Here is a 25,820-nt window from a genome sequence, read left to right as displayed (position 1 = left end):
CGGCCCTTTAAACTCCCGATAATGCTCATAATGACATTGTAGCATTAGATCATGACTACCCATGTAGAGATAGTCGCTGCCCTTTAAACTGGGTTGATTTATGTGGGATGTGACGACGACTCGCGCCAAAGGCACTCAGGCCGCCAACATAACAAATGCACAAAGCTGGTAAAGAGAACAGAGAGAGAGAGAGAGTTCCCCGAGTTCCCGAAAAATTTCCCAGCAATGCTTGACTCTCTAATTGCATGAGGGTACTCTATATTTATTGCCCCTCCCTCTCCCTCTCTCTCTCCAGAGTAAGTCCTCTTCCTGGTGCAGTGAGCTATATTTAGCCCCCCTCAGCACAGACGGTGGCCGCCAGACGGCAAAGCCATGACGGCCTGGAGCTGCCCCCCCCTCCCCCCCCCCATTCAGTCGACCAGCTCGAGAGAAAAAAAAACAGAAACACAAACAATCCAGTCAACCAACCAGAGGCACCGGAGGAGACGGCCCAGTAACGCACTGGTGCAATGCCATGGACGCACACATGAACCCACACACAGAGCATGATACTATAATTATGCGGATGACATTCACTTAATGATGACCTTTCCTCAAACACAGACACGGGGAATTATACAGAGAAACATCCCAACGCACATGCAACGACACAGGAGACGTTTCCAGCCCAATCATAATATAGCCTTCTCATTTCCCCCCTGCTCTCCGTTCCCTGGGTCCGACCCTCCCTTGGCGGTTTTGTCCATCGATCTCATTCATTCCCCTTGCATCGTTTCTCCATCTGGGGGCAAATCGATGTAATAATGACGGCAGGGAGGATTGTGTGCTTTCTCTTCCCCCTTTTTTCTCAACCAGACTGTTTAAATCAAGAGGTTTGACAAGGCTATCTGCCTCCGCAAGCCTGTGTCTCGCCAATAACTGTTCTCTAGCCGCCTGTGTGTGTAATTAGGAGAGTCTGGGTCTATGAGATGTCTCAATCGAGGGCAGTCTAAATCTGAAAGCCACCCTTTGCTCCGGTCGTAACTCGTGGTCGTCAGTCTGTCATTTCCAATGCCGCCTCCCGCGGGACCCGGAGCTGGCCGAGGCAACGCGATGTGAGTCACCGAGTGCACGGGTCAGTCGGTCAGTTTGAGTTAAATCATATTTTAATAAAAAAAAAGACACACCAGTGGTTCACTCTACAGGATTCACATGGGGGAAGATGAATGAGTGGAAATCCCCCCCCAGTGTTAATCACTACATCACATCTTTTCATAAGCCCCGAGGCAGAAACCAGGATCCTACTTGGATGCAATAATCTGTGATTTGCATTCAGGCAACAAAAACAATTCTAAAAAATTGTGTAGCTTGAGAGATTTCTCTTCCACCGCCAGCTCCGTGTGACCCGGCACTCACGCTGAGGGAAGCTAGGAAGTTCCTCCTGGAAATTACATTATTGTAAGGATGTAAAAAAACTGCTTTTTTCCACAATGGCAGCAATTTATCTTGCTGGCGACGTTACATGTACTGTTATTACACTCGCTTCCAGAGGTACAACTTGAGCCGGGACCGGGAACAGCTGCAAATACGCTGGCAGCCCGACGCAGAGGGACGGCTCCCGTATCACCTCGTTTGATTCCGACGATGCCAGAAAGTCTGTCGGTTTCCGATGATATAATGTTTGCGGTGCGACCGCGGCGGCGTGTGATTTCTGCAGGTTCTTTGCCGTGAATCTGACACCTTTTAAAGCGACGATCCATCCACGAGAGAAAAAAAGGCGCGAGTATCGCACGTTGCCTCCCGTGGGGGCTTCAAAGGCGGTTGTAAAAGAGGGTTGAAAATTGCTTCTTCATGCGGCAGCAGCGCCTCGGGGCGTGGGTTTCTATTCGGAGCGGCTGATTCAGGTCGCAGTGACCCAGCTTCACGGTGAAACTAAAGTATCAGGACACCCATAGTAACGTTGTAAAACAAGCCCGACCCACTCTGTTTCTGTTGTAACACGATGTGTAACACCCGTCAGGTTCCAAGTAGTGGCGTGTACACCCAAGAAATAGCTTTAATACTTTCAGTGCGAGCCTGTAGAGCGGGGCTTTTCAACGGTATTGTTCCGGGGGCCACGTTTTCAGGAAAGCTAAGGGACCAGGGGGCCCACTCAACCCCTTTCTGGCCTCATGAATTAACGCCTTTTTGTCTTTTTACACTCCAGACACATATTTTTCTTCAAAACATAATGAAAATCTACACTCCTTTCTCTGGGCGCCTGGGAATGTTTTCAAAAGGGGAACCACATATGATTGATACTGAAAAAATACTGTCAACTCCACAGCCACCTGCACTAGTGTTGATTAGTGAGATTGAGGGTGCTAAACCAGCTATGCATCAAGAATTATTAAGTATACTTTCTAAGTTTTTGAGAAACAGAGCGTGCATGTAACCATAGTAACTCAACAATGTCTCTCCTGCATGCGTGGGGAGGTAGACTGGATGGAATGCATGGGAATTAATTACAATGTAATAGATTTGTCTATATTCCTCACCCCTGATGGTCTAAATAACTTGCTGCCTCGTCTGCCCGTCTATTGTTCTAAAATATAATTTATAAGCCTTGAAAATAAATTGTAAAGTTCCAAAACGTTACAAGTAACTTTCCCAAACTGAAAACACACTGAGAAAGGGCAAAACACAGACAACTACCAGACGGGACAAGGTCGCATTCCCTTCTTTATCGTCTAATTTACTCTAAATGCACCATAATTTACTAAATTAACACCATGCCGCACTGAAGAAGACTTGAAACCAGCGATTAAAACCATAAACTCATGGTTACAATGTTTACAGAGGTAATAAATCAAGTGAGACCTAGGGCCATTTTCTCATAGACTTCTATACAATCACTCGTTATGTCGCCCCCTGATGGCCATTAGAAAGAATGCAGAAAGACACAAAAAAGGAAGCTCCAGCCTCTATAAAGTCTACAGGGAAAGGGTGTTTGATACTCAGACAACAGGCTTTAGTGAGAGTGCAAGCTTTCACATTTACTCCCTTTGACTGTCAAGGATGCTGACTCAATGCATTAAACCAGTCTGACACTACAACAGATCTGAAGACAGGTTTTTAAAGTTAAATGCAGGGAGACATAGCAACCGACATTAAGAACTCTTCTTCTGTGGTTTCAATTATCAGGGACAAACAAACACTTCAACCTATAATTAACAGGATTGGTTAGTAAATCCTTTAGGTTTTCTACATTTGCTGGTCCAGGCGTGGATCAGACGTGTCTTTCCAGGAAACAGCATTCTGGGACGCAGGAAGCCCTTTTTTGTGTGTTTTTATGTGTTCACAGAAACACCAGCAGCGCTTTGTTTTGAACACATACAAGAAGGGCATCGATCATCGGCATGGATGAGCAGAAAACCAAAGGGTGACGGCGTTGAGATTTCTGGGAAGTGCAGGGACACAAACCATCATGTTGATCATGTTGTCCTATTAGGGCGATAAAAAAAAAAAAAACTCAACACGAGCGATGAATAGGACAGGAAGCCTTTTTTTAGGGTTTCAAACGGCCCTATTATGAGAACAGTGAACGCAGCACATTTCCCCTTTATGTCCAGCTGTAGCCGCTCCATACATTACGCCACACAGTTGGCAGCGGGGAGCAGGTAGCGCTGAAAGACGAGTGCTGTGTGCGCTCGTTGCACTTTTTTTACACACACACAAACGCACCGTGGCGCCTTTGAACGCCGGCGATCACACTTGCTGCAGCTACATAACAACCTATTATCCAGGTGTGGAGTGTGTAACGTATATGCACGGCTGCATGGGACAGACTTTCACGAGGTGTTACGGAATCTCAAGAGAGGCGGAGGAAGCGAGCGAGAAAAAGGGCCCGATTAATAGCTTTAACTCATTAAACGCTGACTTTTCTGCCTGTTTTTTTTGTTTTTGTTTGATTGTGATTTAAGAAAAAAAAAGACAAGAGTCTGGGCTGGTTTGATTGTGCAGCCACACAGTGGGAGACTGAGTGGGTGTGTTACGCCACACAGAGGAGCTGGAATGTGTGGGGACAGGAAGAGACAGACAGAGACAGAGCAGCAGTGCTGAGTGGGGGGAAAAAGGGGGGGAAACAGCACATTTGTGGGAAAGCCGCATTCACCGCCCACGTGCAGCTCGGCGGGCCGAGTATTTTTAGATCGTCCCCCGGACGAGATCTCAACATCCATTTTGCAGTTTCGTTATCCTGGCGAAGCACGTCGGCCATTACATACTTGACCGTCGACAGGTTGTTAATGGCAGAGGGACATTTAGCCATTTTTTAAGAAGCATAAATAGACCCTGGGGAGTAAGCTGCACCTCCCGGTGTGTGTGTGTGTGTGTGTGTGTGTGTGTGTGTGTGCAACCCACAATGCTGTCTCCAAGTATGACTGCAACACTTTTTTTTTTCATTAAACGATTACTCAATAGTCAGAGAATTAGTCGGCAGTTTTTTTTGAGAAGTTAAAGTTGTTTCTTTCATTTGAGAGAAACTTTACAATCAATTTATTTATTTTTTACATCAAATTAATATTTATCCACGGCCCTCACTTCCCTCTATGTCCGAAAAGCGACAATTAGCCCAAAAATGCAATCAGGTTTATCGAAAACAACATTTCCTGACTTAGCGGCCTGTTGTTGCATCATAACCTTCCACTAAAATGACCGAAGAGAGCAATTGGGTTTAACGGGCCAATAAAAGCATCACATTTCTGCAAACAACTCAAAAAGGAGCATTTTTGTAGCTAAACAATCCCACTGTAGGTCCAAAAGTCAAGCATGCAACTCTAGGTTGTAAAAGAGAAACTTATTTTTAAAACACTTTTGTGGACAAGTTGAAACCCAGCGGGGAAGAAACTGGCTACTGTACTGACATCTGACGCGGGACGTCCTGTCCCTGGATAGGACTCTTAGAGCTCAAGCCAAGAGGACTAAAGGGTTTTGGATGTTATCTCATTCACACACACACACACACACACATGTTCACTGTTTGCTGACTCAGACCACCGATTTCTCGTCTCTGCATGTTGCGTCGCTCCACCAGTTCTGCCACTTTCTGCCAATGTGGATGGCCCTACACACACACACACACACACACGCACACACACACACATGCATAGGCGGCGTCTTGAGTGAAGTGATATGTGGAGTAATAGCCTCAGCAGGTGGGGCCCCTGAGTTCTGAGTAAGGCCTTTTCCAGAATGCCAGCTCGCCGCGGCCCTCTGACGCGGACGGACAAACACACTGAAACACAAGACGCTGTTGCACCATCGCAAAGAGAAAAAGGCAGCTGAGCGACGGAGCCGATGTTGAGACATCCGCTTCTGGCCTTGCTTCACCCGCCAGCATAATTCAAATAACAGTCAGTAGGAGGATTCCTTTGTGGGAAATCTTATCAGACACTTTAAAAAAAAAAAAAAAAGAGGTAAAAGTTCAGTTCAGGTGAGGCTAAAGTAAAAGTCGTCAGTAAAGTAAAGTTAAAGCTGACGTTTTCTTCTGTTTTAAGTCATAATTAAATTAAGAAATAACCAAAATGTATTTAAGTCCTATAATTAACTCTTATATAGCAGTCTTCATCCCTAGTGGTGGAGTCCACCTTAACCTCATGTATCTAATTACTGTTGATGCTAGGAGGACAATTACATACATATATTACATGTTTATTACCATTATCAACTAATTTAGTTCATTTTTTATTGATATGAAATGATAATTGGATATGATCCCTCACACACACTCCAAACAAAAGTCGGTCACAGTCACATCTGCTCGGCTTCTCCTCCATCCGAGTCTGTCACAACATTAATTTAGAGCTTCCCTCTTATGCCGAGACGTGACCGTAAATAATAAATGCGCTCTGCACTTCCCCACTAAACCAAATTCAGCCTTCCGTTGCTTCACCGGGGTTTTTTTTTTTTTTTTTCGCCGAGTCAGAAGATGGAGAGAATGACCGGGGGCCAACATTTGGATCATTAAATGATGTGCGGGGGCCGATTTGGAAATCCTGTCCCATGTGTTTTAAAACAAACTGATGCCAATCTATGTTTCACGTTTCCTCTGTGTGTCCACGTGCCAGCTTCTAGCCTCTGCTCCAGTCTGATGATGAATTGTGTAATTATTAATAGAGCCCCCCCCCCCCCCCTTGCTCCTTCATACCGCAACGGCACATTTGAGAAGCTGCCCCACTTGTACCAAGTCGCTTCATGTTACTCTATCAAGGGCAGGAACCAGGGCTGTGATTGCATGCTAGAATCTGGACGTCTGCGGGTGCACAAGTCAACGCACGGCCGACTGCTGTCGCACTCGGCCCGACACGCACCGGACAGGAGGCCCAAACATTTATAATAACAAAAAAGTCTCCTCTTTATCGCAGTTTTTTAGCCTCCTTGTCAGCATTCACTGCATTTTAATTTTTGCTTTACACTCATACAGGATTTTGCTTTAGACCTCAATGTAGGCAAAATCATCGGTTTGCAAGTTGGTAGAGTAGCATGTGATTTATAGCAAACGGGCTGCTTTAAGATATAATCTGCATGTGCAGTTGGTTTCTCTGACAAAGTGGGAAGAAAAGAACATCAGAAAGAGAAAAAAACAAAACAAAGAACGGCAGTAAAAGCGAGGCTAAATGGAGACGTGGATGCAAGTGTCAGACGGCACAATAACACGACGCGCTGTCGTCTGCGTAACGTATGAGTCAACGCACCGCAAGCCGTGGAATGAGCATGTGTGTGTGTGTGGAGAGTAGAGCTGGCTTGTGTCACGGCTGCACAAGTGCATTGCTATAGCTCATGAGTGGACAAGAAATGCACACACACACACACACACACACACACACACATTGTACAAAGAAACATGGAGTACAGCAACATGGTGTTTTCCACACAGGTGGGCTAAGTGGACGTGAAGCAGCAGGGTGACGCACGCCTTGTTTTGGACAGAAGGAGATGATTCATATTCAGATTATTGCTGGAGTCCAAAACGTCACCATCGTCTCAAAGCGGAAGGCATCGTCACCGTGTCGACACGTACTGATGACGGCCGCTCGTTCGCACCTACAAACACTCGGCCGGTTGTGTACAAGTGGGAACACGTGCACAGAAAAAAAAACCCACTCATGTCACGTTTCTTTCAGCTCCACTGGATGACAACTGGTCATGACTGCAAACCATTCCATTAGCGGCGAATGAAATTCAGCAGGCACATAAACAGATATAGCGGCCGCCGCCGCCGCCTCCCCATCTATTTCCACTTTGTTTGTTCTTGACCACGTATGACTAATAAGCAGACGGGAGAGAGAGTTGCACTTCATTTCCTCTGCTCTGTCAATTTGAGGCTTTTAATGCTGCCGGGGTTCGGCGCTGTGATGCCTGCGTGGCGGAGGAGAACATTGTGTTAACGGCGGAGAGGGGTGGGGGGGGGCTCTCGATCAGAAGCATCGAGCTCCTGTGAAGCGTAAAAAAAAAAGAAACATGACGTGTGCCTGAACATACGGCTGGGGGCTTTCATCTGGGTCCACCGGGAGTACAGGGTTCATGTTCTGGGCTAATATGTTCTCGTTGGTACATTCCTACTACAACTCATCCTCCACAAGCCGGGTCGCTAGAAGTTCAGCCGTATGACCTGACCGCGTTAATCCCGCCGGTTTAAACAGTTTCACTGCAACTAGGTGCGAACAGCGAGCGTGGCTCTCTAGTAAAAATGGTAGCAACCGAGCTTTGCTTCCAAAGTCAAGGGGCATGTTAGCAGCTAACATGATCAAAGATTCCCAACAGCCAGATATTTAATATTCAAGTCGTTTAGCATGAAGCAAGAAGATATCTTATTTAAAAGCATTTGAATGAGCAAACACTCATGCTAACGCTAATCTGCACTATAAGGTGACGACTTGTCTCCTAAAGCAAGAAATCAATTTAAAACCAATAAACCATTTCTAGTCATAAAACACATGTGCTCACACACACACACGCACACACACACAGGCATCCTGTGCCCCGCTGCAATGTGGGCTATTTAATAAGGAAAGCCTCGCAGAGCACAGGAAGCGGTTAGTTCGACCAGCGAGGCCCCGATTAGCGGGCGCTGACGCCGAGGTGACGTAGAGGTGAGGCAGCACTCTAAAGGTTAACGACCGTTCTCAGACCAATAATGGCAGCGGTGAGCAAACATCACGGCTCCTTCATTAGATCTGCCCTGATGAGTTACGTAAGGCCGGGCTGAGGGACTGTTTGTTCTTTCTCTCAATCGCAGCACAGAAGATTTTAAACGATCTCGACTGCGGAAAAAAAAAAGAGTGTTTTTTCGAGGGGGCGGGGCTGTGTGTCGAACTCGCGAGATGAAGTCGGCGGGGGGGTTAATGTTAAAAAAGTCCACGTGTCGGGATTGGAAAATGTACTGCAGTTGTTTCTCTGAAACAAAATTCTTGACTCTTTGTCAATTTGGCTTCCCGAGCACATTGAGCAGAGCTGCAGAGAACGTGGACCCCGGTCGATGTGTCAGGATTAGGTAACTGAAATGTAGGCTGTGTGTGTTTAGTCTATAGTTCCCCCTCCGGGGCGCTCGCTGTTGAGCAATCACTAAATTTTTTTTAAATCCTCATTTTTGGGGGGTTTTTAACTCAACTTCTATTTTGCCGAAAGTCCTCGGAAGCCCTGTGTTGCAGATGCAACAAATAAAGATTCAGTTCGCATTTTCACTTCTTACTTGACGCACAAAAAAAGAGACAGAAATAAAGGAACTGCATCTCGGCTGCAGGTCGCCGTAAACTCAAAAACCTTTGACTCGTCTGACCTTCAACCGTCATGACGTGCAATTATGAACATCTGCAAGAGAACTACTTTCAGCCAAAGTCAGCTGTTTCAGAATCTGGCCTGACTGGTCAGCATTCCTGTCCGTTACGATACCAGTTTACTGTCTTCTAAAACAAGTCACGGGCAGATTTAGTCACCTGTAGGTCATTAAAACAAATTTACGGTTAGGCCTGCTGTCTGCCGTATGAGTTACAGTCAGGGAATAATTTGAAGCAGTAAACAGATGTGAAAAAAGAACCGGTAGGTAACAGAAGCATGTAATCCACTATTTTGTAGGCCATGGGAGCTGCTGGGCTGCGGTGTAATTGGACGGAGGCCATGAATGTGAATGTGCTAATAATGCATCATAATAACACCAGTAATAAAAGCACATAAAATGAAGTAAAAGCAGAAATCTGGGGTGTCGGCCCAAACTGGCAACCTTGAGTTTGATTTTAAGGGACAGCCATTGTCCCAACGGGGCAGGGGTTATTAAACAATTCGCCGTTTGGCCTTAAATGGCTTAATTGGGCACAATTCAAACGATACAGTCAGAGCGAGGCTTCGCAGGCCTGGTGGGGAGAGAAAAAAAGAGATTTGACGCCGCCTCCACTGAGAATAACTTGACCTCTCTGCGTGAGCCCTAACTGGATTCTCACCCTGTTGTCCCCGTCAGCGCTTCGGCTGACCCCCAGTTAAACTCTGACCTCCTCTCATCCCCTGAACCTCCTCCACCTGATCCGCCGGCCCTCGGCAACAGCTCAGGACGCCCGCCCCGCCAACCCCACTCAAACTACACCGAGACCACATGCAGCCATGTCAACAAACAATATTTGAGCTAAAGAGAAACACACACACACACATATACACACACGGTCTCCATGTGAGAAGTGGCTCGTTAGCAGACGGTAATCAGCTTAGTGCTCTCCTACGCCCACCGGCGCTAAGCTCTTTACAGACAAACCCAGTTAGAGAAGTAGCGGCTGAGCGATGCCATGGGCCCCGGAGACGCACACACACACACACACACACACACACACACAGATCGTAGGGAGAAACACTGTGTTGACATCAAGACAATCACATGAGACAGTGAAGTGATGTGTGTGAGGGGGGGAGAGATATTTATATGGGTGACGAAGGAGAAAATAGGTCAAAAACTCAAATAAAGCAAAAAGAGAAACTCAAATGTTTTCCGCTCAGAGTGTGTGAGGAAGGAGGAGGAGGAGGAGGGCTGAAAAAAGCAGACAAATAAGAAGAAGTGTGTGTGAAAAAGTCCCTCCTCCTCCTCCTCCTCCTCCTCCTCCTCCTCCTCCTCCTCTGCCCTCAGTAACCCCGGTAGGTTGGTGGGTGGCAGCTCAGTTCTTTTAGGCAGCACCCGACGCTCCCCGAAGCCCGGCATACATCCCATACCACAGTGCACAATCAGCGCTCTGTAGCCGGGATCACACTCACACAGGGAGCTGGCACACTGCCAGGCCAACACACACACACACACACACACACACACACACTGCATCCAAGTTTTGACAAGAAAGTCAGGGAGTGTATTTTCCAAAATTGGAAGAACCACTTCAAAGTGGCAACAACCGGTTGACAAAGCAAAACATGCATTATGCTGCATTCAGGCTGGAGCAGGTGACCCACATGAGGGTGGTCACCAAAAAAAAAAGGGGGTCTTCCCTCTGGAAGATCCCTGTAAATCATATGTCATGGATGGCCTCGGGGCGCCACGGCGGCTCGAGAGGTTCGTTCATTCATTCGAGGAGACTGAAAGCGCCTTCGCCTGTGGAAACGTGATTTACGAGAAACGAAATGAAAAAAAAAAAAAAAAAAAAGTCTGGTGTGAAAGTAAAGAGAAAAAAAAGAAAGAAAGAAAGAAAAAGAGCGAACAAAAAAGTCGGCTGATCGAGGGAGAAAAGACAGGAAGAGGAGGAGAAGAAAGAGAGGCTTGGAGAGCCGAGTGGAGGGGCTTTGTTCCAAACAGAATGAGCAAAACGGTATTGACAAAAGGGACAGGAGGTGTGTGTGTGTGTGTGTGTGTGTGTGTGTGTGTGTGTGTGTGTGTGTGTGTGTGTGTGTGTGTGTGTAGTCATGGTAGGCCAGAGACAGAGCCAGGTCAGCGAAGGTAACTTTGGCCATTAGTTGAGGAGCTTTTGGCTGATGCCTGCTTCCTGAAAGGTGATTGGCTTGGACGATCTGTCTCAGGTTCTCTTATTTAGAGCAACACAGTCTTGAGACTTGTGTGTGTGTGTGTCTGTGTGTGTCTGTGTGTGTGTGTGTGTGTGTTTTCATGCACATGAATCAAGACTTTTTTTTAATGTCACTAACAAGCTCTGAATTGAAAAGCAATCATGCCCAGGTAATCAAAGGCTTTTCTTTCACATTCAATGACAAGTCCAATGGCTAAAGTCCTCAATAAACACACACACACACACACACACACACACACACACACACACACACACAGAACGCACACAAACACACACACACAGAGTCTGTCCAGTGGCGCCGTTTTGCCTGACCAAGCTGCCAATACAATTCATTCCCATGCCACTGTGTGTGTGTGTGTGTGTGTGTGAGTGTGTGTGTGCGTGTGCGTGTGTGTGTGTGTGCACGTGTGTGTGTGTGTGCGTGTGTGTGTGTGTCAAATACATGTAAATAAGGCAGCCGTCAGTCAAAACATGACTAGAGTACTGAGTCATTAGCTGAGGTTTTACTACTTAATTACCATTCGCTCAACTGGGCAGCTCACCAGAAACACACACACACACACACACACAAAGGACCCCGGTGGAGCTCCTGTTGAGGAGCCCTTGAGCAAGGTGCTTGAGTCCCACATAGGCACAAGGGTTAAGTAAGGGATTTATTGCTGAAAAAGAGGCGTTCATCTGTGAATACATCTACGGGAAAACACGATTAAGACATTTTATTAATTGTATAGATTTAAAGGAGAGCGATGATGAATTCAAAAGTTATCAGTTTGAGTTTTAAACTGTGCATTTTTTACATATTTGACTCATTTTTCCTTCCGCATTTGTTTTATGTTTGACTGAAAAACTCCTAATATTCATACAGAGTCGATGCAACACGCGCCATATAACCTGTGTTTATGTGAACAAATAAATCAGCGGAATCAGCGATGACGCCTCGATTACAAACAGGCCAAACATTTCCTTGTTTGTTGTTTTTTTCTTCCAGATTGCATATTTGTGTTTGGGACACAACAAAGCGATCCAAGACGTCACATTTCCAGACCAAAAGGAGAACAATCAGCTGATTAGACAGAGATGAGCATACGGTATCGGCCGGGCTCTGAGAGTTATCTTTAGCCTCGTGGCTGCCTTCTCCTCTCTCAGTCAGATGACTTCCTGAACACCTTAAACGCTCCGTCTGTGTTCGACTTTTGGTTTGCACACAGTTTGTGATAAAACATTAATAGATAAGGAAAGTGTGCGTGTGCACGCCAGTATGTAAAGTGATACTGCGCATCGGAGCCGGAAAGAGGATCTGACCACCATCGGCTGTGTGGTATTACTGGAATTACACGCACACACTCACACACACACACACCTTCTCCTATCAGCTCATCTGTCTCTTTTCATGTGACGAGCTCAAGAATGAAGCCGTGTACGTGCCGACCTCGTGAATGTGTCGCACGCATCGCTTTCCCTAAACGATCACGCCGAGCAGGAAGATGTTTGCTTTCAAAAAATGTAAGAAAAAAAAACGTGACGAGAGACGGGTACGACAGCGCGGTCAAGGTCTCGGGGAAGACGAGCGACTGAAAACAACGCCAGGCGGGTGATAACGGGCTCGTGAGAGTGGCAAAGAAACCAAAAGAGTTTGGTTTGGTGCACGGCAACTGTTGCTATGGAGCAGGGGTTCCAAATTCCATCGTAAAATGTTGCTTTTTCTTTCATCTCAACTCAAATTTATCACTTTCTACACGGGTTATCATCTCCGCTTTGGCTCAGATTTACACCTGCTCCCATGACACACACACACACACACACACACACACACACACACACACACACACACACACACACACACACACACACACACACACACACACACACACACCCCTCCCATGACTCAACACTTGGCTACATAAAAAGCAGTGAAAAGAATCCTCCTCCATTCTCCGCGCTTTTCCGGCGTGTCCAGCTTCAATGTTTGAGCGTCAACAGCGCTTTATGAAAAGGCCTTTTGATGTCGGTCGCAGTGAGGCAAATAGTAATAGTATGGGGGCAAATATAAGAGGACGGGTGGTAAATATTACGCGTGCACATACGCAACCTTTGCATACAGAAAAAAATGTCAGAGACAGAAAGACGCAGAGATTTAGACAGCTCGGTGTTACAGTTCAGTGCCGCTGATTAAAGATGACGGTGTTTGTGAAGGTTCAACAATGCACAATACTGTATGATGACACACACACACACACACACACACACACAGCAGAGATTTAGTCACTACTCATTGTGCAGAACCAAACCAGTAATTTCCTCTCCTCCCTTCGTCAATGGAAGATTATGTCTGATTATGTCAGAATGGACCTCAGGCAATATCTGAACACACACACACACACACACACACACACACACACACACACACACACACACACACACACACACACACACACACACACACAAGGCAGGTCCCAACATGGCTAATCACCACAAATCAAGAAGATACATTTGATTTGATTTAAGTGCTTTAGTTTGGATTTCCCCGACCAGAGAAGTGGAGTTTATTTCGGGACGCTCGTATTCCTCGAAGACGCATCGGATCGATCTTTGCCTTGTAGGTTTGCGTCACCCGTCACCGGGACGAGCTGAAGAAGAAATTAGCTAATTTATTTGGTAACCTTAATAAATATCTCCTGTGCGACCCACCTGTGGCTGCTCCACCCGGTTTTTGACTCATCTACAGCAACTGGAATATATTTAGCACATTTTTTTCCCACCGCAGAACGAGACGGCGGGAAAAATCCTACAGTTCTACAAGAGCTTCGGTCCAGTAGCCGTGTGTGACAGCTCGACCATCCGTCACAAAGCCGCATGCATGTGTGTGTGTTAGCTTTCAACTCAGATTACTCCCCCGGGCCCTCGGTTTCACCTAATTGGACGGAGGCAAGGGCCCCGTAATGAGTCGATGCTGCCGTCCCGGCGCACGCAGATGACCTCATCACATGGTCTGCGCTTGAAGTCAGTGGGAAAAAACGTCTCAGCCCTCGAGTCCTCTAATAAACAAGTGTGTGGTGGGGACAGACACACACACACACACACACACACACACACACAACCTTCACCGAGCCCTGAACACCCAAACAGAGGAGAGTTGTTGCTATGTGCGGTGCGAGTTCGGTGACTCCCTGAACGGACCACCCAAACAAAGCAAACCGGAGTTTGGAGAACTAAATGTCCTCGCCTTCAACGGAAACAAACCACCGAAATAAAAGGATCCTCCTCCATGTTGTGTTATCTAAACGTGCGAGGGGGGGAAACATTACACAGACGCACAAATGTATGGCGGGGCTGTTGGAATGAACTTCGGGAATCGAATATAATTCGTCACAGATGCATTCACGCTGCTAACTGCTAGCTAGATCCACCCGCGTCTCCATCGGCTGATTCATCTGGAACGAGGCCAACAGCAGGATGTATGTGAGAGAGTGACGAGGAGGGCGTAGCCATGGCAACGGGGACAAAGCGAGCCTAGGAGAACGCAATGTGTTTGTTACTTTTTTAATTATTACTTATCTAGAACGCTATGTAACGCTAATGTATTGGTAATGTTTTTGGAACGCCCTCTAGTGGACAGGAAGTCAAACAACCACATTGCCGATAAAGGCATTGGCGACGTATAAGCCTGTGTAGTGTAGTTAATATTAATAAAAGGCTGAATTTTAGCATTAAATATTCGAATATAATTCGAATACTGAAAAAATATGGAATGAAATTCGAATAGTATTATAGAGGAAAATTGACAGTTCTAATGTATGGCTTTATGTTCACATTCACACGCCCCGCCCCCGGAGCCTCACCCTATCGGGGGTCGTGACCCGTCCACGTGGTTGTGTTTTACATAACACTACTAGTGTTGTTAGTCTAACCTGGCGGTGCCCTGGATTACACACCCGACAATACAAGTCTGTCAGCTGCAAAAAGAAAACGTGTGTGTTTAGTGCAGAGGAATGTAGGCGGTGTATCTAGTTACAACATGTACTGTATGTACACACATATAAAGTGGAATTTGTCATTAATGATTTATTAGATATTATTTCCACTATATGTGGATACAACTGACTTGAGCCACATATTTTCTATTGGTTAATCTCATTATATTTTTATTATTATTATATAGAAGCAGCTGTGCAATAGAACATTATTTCCAATGCACTGACTTTATATCTTTAATTTCCAAAACAGACAGAGGCAACTACGTGCTAATGTCTACGGCGAACAGGACTTTGTTGCTGAAAGGCCGCGGCTGTGTGTGTGTGTGTGTGTGTGTGTGTGTGTGTGTGAGCTCCGTGTGGCTCCGCTGACTGACTTTAGGTGTGTTTCCCTCTCTCCCCCCGGCACACATGACACCCGGAGAACGTGCCAACCGGCTGCCAAGCGGGCCAATAAAACGACACGCGGCTGGAAGGGATCAACGTCCTCATAGATTTATCTCGACGCAGTTCAGGTCCAGTTGTCATCGGGGCTGTCGGCCATCAGCACACCACTTTAAACCACTTTCTTGGTTTTATTTTATTATTGGAATATCATCAATTCATACATTTTCCAGTTGTTTTGAATCAATATACTAAAAAAGACTTTAATCCAGCAGCTTTATTTCACTGGATCAGCAAAAAAAACAGACTTCTCATCTGGTTATCTGGCAACAGCTTGTTAAACTCACAACTCACACTATCCTAATCCAAAAAATACACATTGATGGTAGATTTGATTCATATCAAACCATCTCGACCTGGACTTAAATCCAACTAATTGACAAAGAATCAAGAAATAATCAAAGAAAATCTGTTTATAAGATTTTTCCACTTAGCCAACAGTAAACAAATGCAAACACTCAAACAATGTTTCCAAATGCAATCCCGGCTCAATTCCGCGCTATGAATATGCATGGCTCTCCCCATTAGAAACATCTTCCTTGATGTTGCGTGCCCTACAGGGAAGCAAATTTAAAAAGGGCTACAGGTTATTTTGAGGCTGGCACACGCATCCTCCTCCAGATGGTAAAGAAATAAAGTGCAGGGGACAGCTGGAAGCGCCGATCATAAACTTCTCTCACATGATTTCTCTGGAGGAGATTGTGGGAGTGGCGGCTGATTAAATCTAATTAACATGTTTCCCGAAAAAAAGTCCTCTTTCCACTTTCGTGAGCCGCCGTTCCGCCGGAAAAGGTCGCGACGACACTCGCGCGTTACGTGATTGTCTCTCACACTTTGGCTGAACTTCGTGGAAAGCAGACACATCAACAAAGACGCTCCCATTTTCAACACGGAGACACGCAGCCTTTAAATGTGCCCCGCAGGGCCACAAAACACATAACATTTGTTCATTCATTTGGATTTTCTAAAACGATGTTATCTCAAGTGAAATGGCCCCTGCGTTTCCTGGTTATCTAAATCGTGAGGTTATTTTTACGCAACACCTAACAGTGTTAAATAAATTGTTTTTGGCACATGTCCCACTACTGATGTTCAAATTTAGCCTTTGGCCTCTGTGCCAGAAGTATGCAGCCCTGAGACATACACACACTCTTTCCCTATACAGGCTGGTTCCTGTTGGGGGGGAAGAATCCCTGTAATTACAGCAGATCAGAACTCTTAAAAAGAAAAGCACACAGGATCCACGCAGACAAGATAATTAATCGTTTCTACACTGTGTTTTTGTTTGCAGGAACGGGAAGATGGCTCTGCATTTTCACTTTTTATTTTTGTTTGTCTCTTTGCCATCTGCTCTACATCAACGTCTCAGGACGACGGCGACATCTATTTTTAAGTGCCGCTGCAAGCGTTGAGTGAAAGGCGATGTGAAAAGAAAGGAGGACGAAAGGCGTTTATTGGCGGAAAAAAAAAATGTTGTACAAGCGTATGTGTAGCGAGCAAGAGGGAGGGAAGGAATGAGGATAATGTAGTAGAATGAGTGCAGAGGGAAAGTAGCTAAACAGAAAAAAACAAAGACAGCAGTAAAGAGGTGAATACGGCAAGAAAATAATCTAAATTATGGGCTGCAGGAGAAAAAGTGCTTCAGGAGAGTCCACTAGTCTTGGGGCTCGGCCCTGCTGAGGCCCACCAGCCCACCGCGGCAAAAACACTCGAACAAAAGGATCATTTATTGGAGGAGGAAAGAGGGGGAGGCGGAATGGAGGGATGAAAGGAGGGGGAACACTGTACAGAGGCATTTGAGAGCTGTGCGAGTGAAACACTGGCCCCATCTCAACATTCACAGCCAATGTGTAACGTTGTCCCCCACGCTGCCCCGCTGACATACTCAGCACTCGGAGCCCACATGGTCCCACTGTGGCAGCCTGTCCGCTTTAACATTTAATATACCCAACGACCCAACATGGCCTCCGGTAAAACCAACACGGCCACGTATGGATGTGGACCGACGGTTCATTTCCATGCGGAATATTAAAAAAACAACAACTGTTGAGCTCAGCCGTGCTGCACTCACCGCAAGATCCCATGATGAATATTTTGCTAATGCCCGAAATTCTTCATTAAATCCCACTCTGAAGCGGAGCTATGAAACGTTTTACCACAGAAACCCATGCGGTTTAAGTCTGACACAACCTTCGGTACAAATCATGTGGAAGCTAGCAGGGCTACATAAACAACAAGGTTTGGCAGGATGCATTCATCACAAGAGCCCCACTGTGGAAGGTTAAGTAAGACTACTGAGTGTTTTACTGATGCATATAAATCCACATCTCCATTTAAATGCTTCTCTATCTGCAGGCGTCCAATTTACTGCAGACAGTGGCTCAAAGAGAATGTTTTTCTATGAGAAAACGTCTCACGCTGACCTACTTGGGGCATTGTTTAGCTGTGGTGGTCCCCCCACAGCTAGAGAATTACCCCACACAATATGAAAAAATTAAAGACAATTAAAGTTCATCATCTGGCCTCATCGACCTCCCTGCCTAACAAACTGTCGTCAGCCAAAATAAACAACCACAACCTTCTGCTCTGATTAAGCGAAATCACAGTAACCAGTATTCATATATATGCACCTACAAACCTGGCAACCGCACTTGAATGCTTGCATACTTTCCTTCATAACGTCAAAATTGTTCTGAAAACTCGTAAAATAACAGAAAATCTAAAATGTGATTCATCCAAGAATAGTTTCTCGCCTTCATTGCTTTCCTCAAATCATGGAGGTCACATTGGAGTTTGTCTGGTTCATGGAAAACATCGCCAAAGTTTGACTATTGAATTTGGAGGAGAGTGCTTCAATGCTAGGTCTGAACATTTTCCTTTGGTAAGAGTGCGGTGAGCTCTGCTTATTGGAAAATAAAAGCTCGTCTGAAGCAGAAAGATTCTGCTGTTTGTCAAATACATAAAACTAACATCTCCTGAATCTGCACCAAACACCAAAAGAGGCCTTGAGGGGGTCAATAGTAATTTCCAGAATATCGATATTCATTGACATTCCAATCGGTTGTCTGGCCATTAGCACCTTACATAATCACATAAGGTGAAATGTGCATATGCCTTTAGAAGAAGGCCCAGAGAAGGAAATCTGTTTATGAATTGTCAGAGCAGACTATACAAATCCGACTGGAGTCTACATTCTAATCTGGCGCCAGGCGAAGTTTGATTACAAACATAGATGGAAAGGGAGGCTGTTCTCCATTGGATTATCTTGAACGCGTAACCCATTTTTCCATCCGAATAATGTAACAGAGAGCAAGTAGGAAGAGAAAGTGAGAGAGAAAGTGTGTTTGCTGGAAGAGTCACAATGCTGAACACAGTCTAACAAATGTTAAAGATAAAAGGCAACTCTTACCTGTTCCCTCCTTGTTTCCATTCTGATGCGTCCGCAGCTCCTCTGATTTGTAGAAGTCGATGCTGGCGTAAGTGTTGAGTGTTGAGCTGTTGCTGGTGTTGCCGACTGCCGCGCCCATTCCCACGACCCCAGAACCTCCACCCCGTACAGAGAAGAGGTGAGAGGGTGCCTGGCTACCTGAGGGTCCATCCAGGCCCAAATGGGGGCCCTCTTTGTTGGCCAAGTCCAAGTCTATGTAGTTAAGGCCTTGCTCTGTGGACGAAGTCTGAGTGTTTGTGGGAAGGGATTGCTGTCCGGTGAGGACGAACTGAGTAGGGTTATCAGTCACAGCACCATTCCCCCACAGCATGCTTTCGAAGCCCAGCCGGCGGGCCACGGCTTGGGCGTGTTCTGGAAAGAGGGAGGCGGTGGAGGAAGAGGAAGTGGAGGCAGAGGTGGGGAGGGAAGGTGAGGCAAGGAAGGTTTCTGAGCAGTGCCGTCTGCGTCCTTGGGGGTCGGCCCGGATAACCTTAGCCCCGTGGTCTGGGTTGGGTCCGGGTTTGGCGAGTGGGAATTCCAAACCCCGTGATAGCACTGGAACAGAGGGTTCAGTCCTGGTGGGGGAAGGGACTTTGGGGGATACACTGGGTGATGACCTAGGGACGGTGTTGCTATTCAAGCTGAAGGCCATCTCTGTGTAGTCTCCACAGGATGTTGGGGACTCAGACCCAGACACTGATGGGACAGTTTCTCTGCTTTTCCTAAGTGGAGCCTCAGCCAATTCGGCCCCCTCTTCACGAGGGCCAGCAGTACCCCCAGCACAGGCTTTGGGGGTATGAGCAAGAGTTGGTGGCGTGGGAGGGGTGTGGAAAGCTGGGAAAACTAATGGAGTAAGGGAGAGGGGTGAGGGGGACGGAGAAGGGCCCAAGTCCATGTTGACATACTCAGAGGCCACTTGGGGAGTGATGGGGGCAGAGGGGCTACGGGAGAGGGGGATAAAGTTTCCTAAGCAAGAAGTTGGCCTGTGTTGAGGATGCTTGCTGCTTGAGCCATGGGGCAATGATAAGCCATGCCTGAGACCCCTGCCGCGTCCTCCTCCAACCCCAGTCTGGCTGTTCTTCTCCCCCTTAAACTCAATGCTTACATACTCCCCAGGGCTCTTAGGTTCTGGGGGAAGAGGGTTCTCACGGACCCGAGGAAGGGTGTTAGCCTTGGACACATCAACAAACAGGCTCACTGGTCTGCTCCTACTATGGCTACCCTGCTTGGACATTCCACCAGAGCCTCGTCTCTGCTGGAGCGTACTTCCATCTTTGGACTGAGTTCCCCCAGCCAGCATGCTCACTGCCTGGGTAGCTCGGTCCTCGCTCTCCCCGAGGCTCTCGCTGCTGGCTGAGCTGGAGGAGTATGAGGAAGAGGAGAGTGACAGGTGGCGTCCAACCACTGAATTGCCTACTGCTGTTTGCTCCTGACGCCCTCCCATAGTCCTACCTCCACCCATTCCCCTACTACAACTTCCATTGGGCCTTCTGCCGCGCCCGGGACCATCGTCAAAGTGCCCAGCAGAGGGGTTATGTTTGTATGAACGGGGAAGGGAATAGTAAGAATACACCATCTTGGGGGCTTGTTGTTGAGTACTGGTCTCCAAATGACTGGTATGCTCAGGAGGTGGGGGGCTGCCGTTTACAGAACGTGCACTGATTGGAGACATGTTCATATAGTCACTGCCTGCCCTGCTGTCTGCACTACCACTGCCCACCCATGTCCCCCCAGAGAGACCTCCACGCTGGTCAGGGGAGCAGCTGCTATTAGGGGACATTATCATATAGCCATCAGAAGCTGGTGGAGGCCGGATCTGCTGTGGTGGGGACACGCTGTTGTTTGGGGTCATGGCCATGTAGTCATCAGCAGGTTTGGAATCTGGCTCTGGGACAGAGACAGCCGACGATTGGGACAGGGATGCTGGAGGCTGACTGACGCCAGGCAGCATGGACATGTACCCATTGTCCACACCTATCTCTACACTACCACTTGCTCCTCCGCCCACTTCACTTTTGAAATCACCCGCCACATCCAAGTACCCTCCTCCTCCCCCTGCTGACCCAGCGCCCATGACAGATTCCCTCTGCAAGGAAGAGGAGGTGGAAGCAAAGGACTCGCGGCTGGTGCTCCTCGACATGATGGCATAATCAGCTGAATCTTCATCTGCTGGCTCCTCAGCTCTGCGCTGACGTGGGGCCAGCCTTTCCAGGGCCATAGGAGGTAATGAAGCCCGCTTGCTCAGCAGCCTACGTTCAGCTTCACATTCGCGACTGGAGGAGCGTCGCAGCACTCTCCTGGTCTGGGGCTGGGAGCCACAGACTGGAGTTCCTGGTGCTGGCAGAGAGCTGGATGTCAAGCTCCCTTGGTTACTGTTGCTGGCACCCCCACTACGTTGGCCCATCAGGATATAGTTTGCTCCCTCATCGCCAAGGGACTGGCTGCTGGCGCTACCAAGTGAGCTTCCAGGGAGGCTTGGGGAAGGGATTAGAGTGTGATCACTCGGGCTACAGCCATACTCGTCTGAAGAGCCGTAGTCACTGGGTGAGCCTGAGACAGAGGCGCGATGGGAAGGGACACGACTATAGGCACCAGACCCTTGACCAGCACCAGCAGATGTCACAACTCCAAACTCAGAGCCATGTCCAGAGCTAGAGGAGAGGCTTGGGGCTGGTGAGGGCGCTGGGGTGGAGATGGAACGCATCAACCCAAGAGGAGTTTTAGCAGCTGTGGTGGGCGCTGAACGGGCCGACTTTGACCTCAGGATTGGGGTGGTGGAGCAAGAGCCATTGGTGGAAGGGCTGGAGCATGGCCCTTGGAGTGGTGTGGTTCCTGATAATCCATCGTCACCTTTCCCCCCATCACTAGCAGTGCGAGACCTTGGGAAGCTATGCCGCGGGGTGGGAGAAGCATTGGCACTGTTGGCCCCGGCTCCGCCGTTGGCTCCTCCAGGAGGCTCCGTTCGGGGCCGTCGGGTGAAGCCCACCTGGCTGGGTGGAGGGTTTGGGTGATGGCGCCGTGAGGGAACACTGATGGGGTTAGAAGCAGTTGCGCCTCCTCCAGGGCCAGAGTTTGACTGAGACTTACTGCGTTGGCGAAACTCCTCGCTTAGTGCCTTCATGGCCTCCAGCAAGGTTTCATGCATATTCTGGGCCACCACCGAATCATCCACCTAAGACAGGACACACACAAAAACACGGTGAAGCAGTTAACTCTCAAATGAAAAATCTAATCATTATTCTGGTGAGTTCATTCTTAATTACAAATCCAACCACAGACAGAAATTAAACTGAATATTCTTGAAAATGTTATTTCTAGTTAAAGGTTGAGTAGGTCATTCTATTCAGAAACACTTTCTGTTATAATCCATTTTCTTTTTTTTAGGTTATGTTTCTTTTTACCTTTTATTGAGAGGACAGCATGAGAGTGAAAGGGGGGAGAGAGGGGGACGACATGCAGAAAGGGCCGCTGCAGTGAGGGCTTAGCCTCGGTACGTAGGGCACCAACTCTACCACTGAGCTATCAGCACACCCTGTTGTATTACTTAAAACATACCGATAGCAATGAATACATTAAATGCTCTGACATCAAAAATGTCATCTGTGGCCGTGGCAGGACTGTAAAAACCCTGTCCAATCAAAAAATAAAATTGGATAATAATTGGACGGAATATTTTTGATTGCTTACGCATGTCAATGTATAGGTTAAATTATGCTCTATAGGTTAATTTAACATGGGGGCTGAAAGGAAGATTCACATGTTAACCGATTAAGCTGTTCAAACATGACGTGCTGCGGCTGTGGTACATGCTGGACATAACAACACACACTGTTCCACAGACACCAGAGAAAACCTGCTTTAAATGGTTTACATTTCAGCACCTCTTAATGGATAGAACTTCAAAATGCAGCACCAAAGTTCATCGAGTTAATGGAACGTCGGACATCAAGGAAAGCGCCTTTAGTCTTTCACATTATTTTCAGTTATTTTCTTAAAGATCAACTGGCTTAATTGTCACAGATTTACCATGATTTACCATTCATTTTGATTATTAACAGCTCATTCCCCTCACCTGAGCTTCCCCGCCCATTTCCACACCTGAGCTCCATTTGCCTCGTCAGCCACTCACTATATAACAGCCCAGATTCACCAGCTTTCTGCCAGATTCTCTTGTGCGTTATGCCTAGTTTTCTAGCGTTATCAAGCCTGTTCTGTCCTACCTGTCTGATCCCTGTTACCCAGTCTGAACATTATTGACCATCTTTTTTGGGATTTGTCTGCCTTGTCGGCCTGCTTTCCTGTTCACCTTTAATTTCCACCTTAAGTTACGGTCAATTAAAAACGAAACAAAACAATGATGGCACACATGTATACGCTCAAGTTCTATTCTGTTTGATGTGATTTGCTCCAATAAACAAATTTATTAAAAAATTAAAAAATTTAAAAAAAGTTACGGTCAACTAACAACTTTGTGAATTGGAAAATGAACGCAGGGTTACATTAACTTTAACTGTAATGTTGGGAAACTTCCCAGTTCCTCTGGCTGAGATTGATTATAGGCTCTTTACGTATAGTATAGGGTGCAACTCGTAAAAAACATAAAAGGGTCTACAAATTACAAGCCCACCTGCATCCAGAACTCGCCCGGGCCTGTCACGGCAGAGCGGCCCACCTCCACGAAGAAGAAGTTTTCCGAATGGCCGCAGCGTCGGACATTCATCAGCTGCAGCACCACGGCAGCGGCGTCAGAGTTGAGCTTGACGAAGTTGACCGTCTTGTCGGTCAGGCAGAGGCGGTAGATGCCTACCAAGTTCTTGGCTTGACCCAGGCCTTTGGGCCACACCTTTACCTGCCACACCTCTTTGAATGCAGGTCCAGGTATGGGCACTCCATAGTCTCCCCCTTCCCCGCTGTCATTTGGGATCTTACCTACAGGGTCAGAACAGAGAGAGAAGGAGATTTAAAGCTTGTTGAGTGAAAAAGAGGAGGGTATGACTGGGGAAAAAACAGAGGTAATTATTTTGTTATAGAGGAGGATTTATGAGGAACACCGGCTGCAACAAAGCACTGACATGACCTTCATGCATCTGTGAACAAAGGGAACAGCATGTGAAACAACCACTATTTACCCATTTTTGGAGGGCAAGGTGCCTTTATTATGTAAGCTCTGCTGATCTTGAGCTTTTCACTGATTTTCAAACCAGATCTGAGTTCAAACGGAGCATGCAGGAGCTTGTAAGACCTGCTCACCGTACCTGCAGGCTCCATAGCTGGGGTCTCATTTGTCAAACGCACAGAGACATCCTGACACACACACACACACACACACACCTACCAGTGTGGAAAAATGAAACCGTTGAAAACTGAAGCCCTGCACAAGAATGATGACTGAAAAAAAAAAAGCAACCGTTGTGGAAAAACGTGAGTGAACAAACTTGAACATGCTTAACAAGTGAAACTTCACCAAAACCAAAGCAAACAATGCAAATAGTTTGCCAGAAACCGAAGAGCAAAGCACTCAATAAGTTCCTCAGGGGCCAATTCCTGGCGCTGCTCTACTGAGAATAAACTGGCTTTGTAAATAAATAACATTGAGCTTCTTTAAGCATTAGTTCAGCCAGTCCATTCACACTTTGTGTTTTTTGTATTCAGACATTCGAGAATAAGTCGGAGAAACGTGAGTGAAAGCGCTTGTTGATATTTGATCCTGGCCTGACGGGGGCCAACAAAGGATCGGGACTTACTTACAACGTTTAGCCGCCTATTTGGTGTTTTGAATTACGTTATTGTTCCTAAATCTGTAGCAGGAAAGCAGAAAATTACCTTAATTCTATCATGCTGTGCAACTCATTGTCAGCAGCCATTGACACAGCCTCTGAATATATCACAGATTTACCTCTAAGCTCTTAAGCATGCAGGCACAAGGGACCTCATATCTGTCGACTCAACAGCCCGGGATTATAGAATACCATAATGTGACTCAGGTTTTAGGGTGGATTCTTATTGTTCTTTAAGGGAACCACCCTAAAATGTTCCTAAAACACGGACTCTTTCCTCCCATGTACCGTATGAACGAGTTCCCTCTGTCAGGTTGCCGGGTTTGGTATGTCTGAGCATGTTAACATCCAATTTACAAAACCGAATCAATCACTTTCATGACAAGACTAAAGAAACAAATACGAGATTCACCTGTCCCTTTCATGGGAACAGGATGTTCTCTGTGCAGTGATGAGCACCTGCCTTATTAGACTCATCACATCTGGAGTATTAAAGCTTTTTGAAGTGGAGCTGAGTGACGGATGTTCACGGAGTCTGTGTGGTATTTTACTTCAAGCAAATATTTTGGCCCAATCATGCTAATCACCGCACGCCCCGACCGCAGAACTACAAATGTATGATTGTATGTCGACGTGCGTTTGTTCTTACTTTCCCATGCCTCGGCTGTAAATCCTACAATGACAACCACATGTAGACAAGAAGCCTCAGCATAAACGGCGGACGCCATATTAGCCGAGCTTCCGTTATGACAAACATTTCCCCGAGATCGTCTTCCCAAAACAGTTTTTTTTACTTGTGATCGCAAACGAGGGTCTGACGTGTCTTCTTCCAGTCTGCTTCCCCAAAATTGGAGGATCGCTTGCAACTTGAAAGAGACTTAGAATAGATGTTTTGTTGAAAGCCATGGAGGGCTGTGGCTTAGTGGCTGTGAGTGTGTGTGTGTGGAGGCACTCCCCCCGTACATTAGATGACTCACTCAAGGCCATGCATGGCTGTTTCATGCGCTGCTTTTCTCTGTGTGCAAGGAGCCCCGTTTGCCTCCTTGATTTAGATTTACAACAGGAAGGGATGGTTTGGGGATTTTTTCAGTGGGGACAAAGAGGGATTAGGGACTGCAGAGAGATATCAGAGGGAAATAATTACCTTTTAAGAGAATATTTATGGAGGAACATTTTTAAGATTGGACTAAAA

General features: G+C 46.8%; 1 protein-coding gene across 1 annotated transcript in view; it reads right to left on the bottom strand.

Annotated features, from left to right (window-relative positions):
- Positions 1 to 25,820, bottom strand: part of LOC311008764 (insulin receptor substrate 1-B) — a 38,592-nt gene that overhangs the window by 4,213 nt on the left and 8,559 nt on the right. Inside the window, exons 2-3 of the mRNA XM_084002631.1 lie at positions 23,479 to 23,780; positions 18,834 to 22,023 (exon numbers count right to left, since the gene is read on the bottom strand). Of these exons, the coding sequence (XP_083858757.1) occupies positions 18,834 to 22,023; positions 23,479 to 23,780 (3,492 nt within the window). The remainder of the gene's footprint in view (positions 1 to 18,833; positions 22,024 to 23,478; positions 23,781 to 25,820) is intronic.

This window comes from Eutrigla gurnardus (assembly GCF_963514095.1).
Source record: "Eutrigla gurnardus genome assembly, chromosome: 23".
Lineage (NCBI taxonomy): Eukaryota > Metazoa > Chordata > Actinopteri > Perciformes > Triglidae > Eutrigla > Eutrigla gurnardus.
The sequence above is the reverse complement of the archived record's forward strand: the minus strand, read 5'-3'. Positions and strand labels throughout refer to the sequence as shown.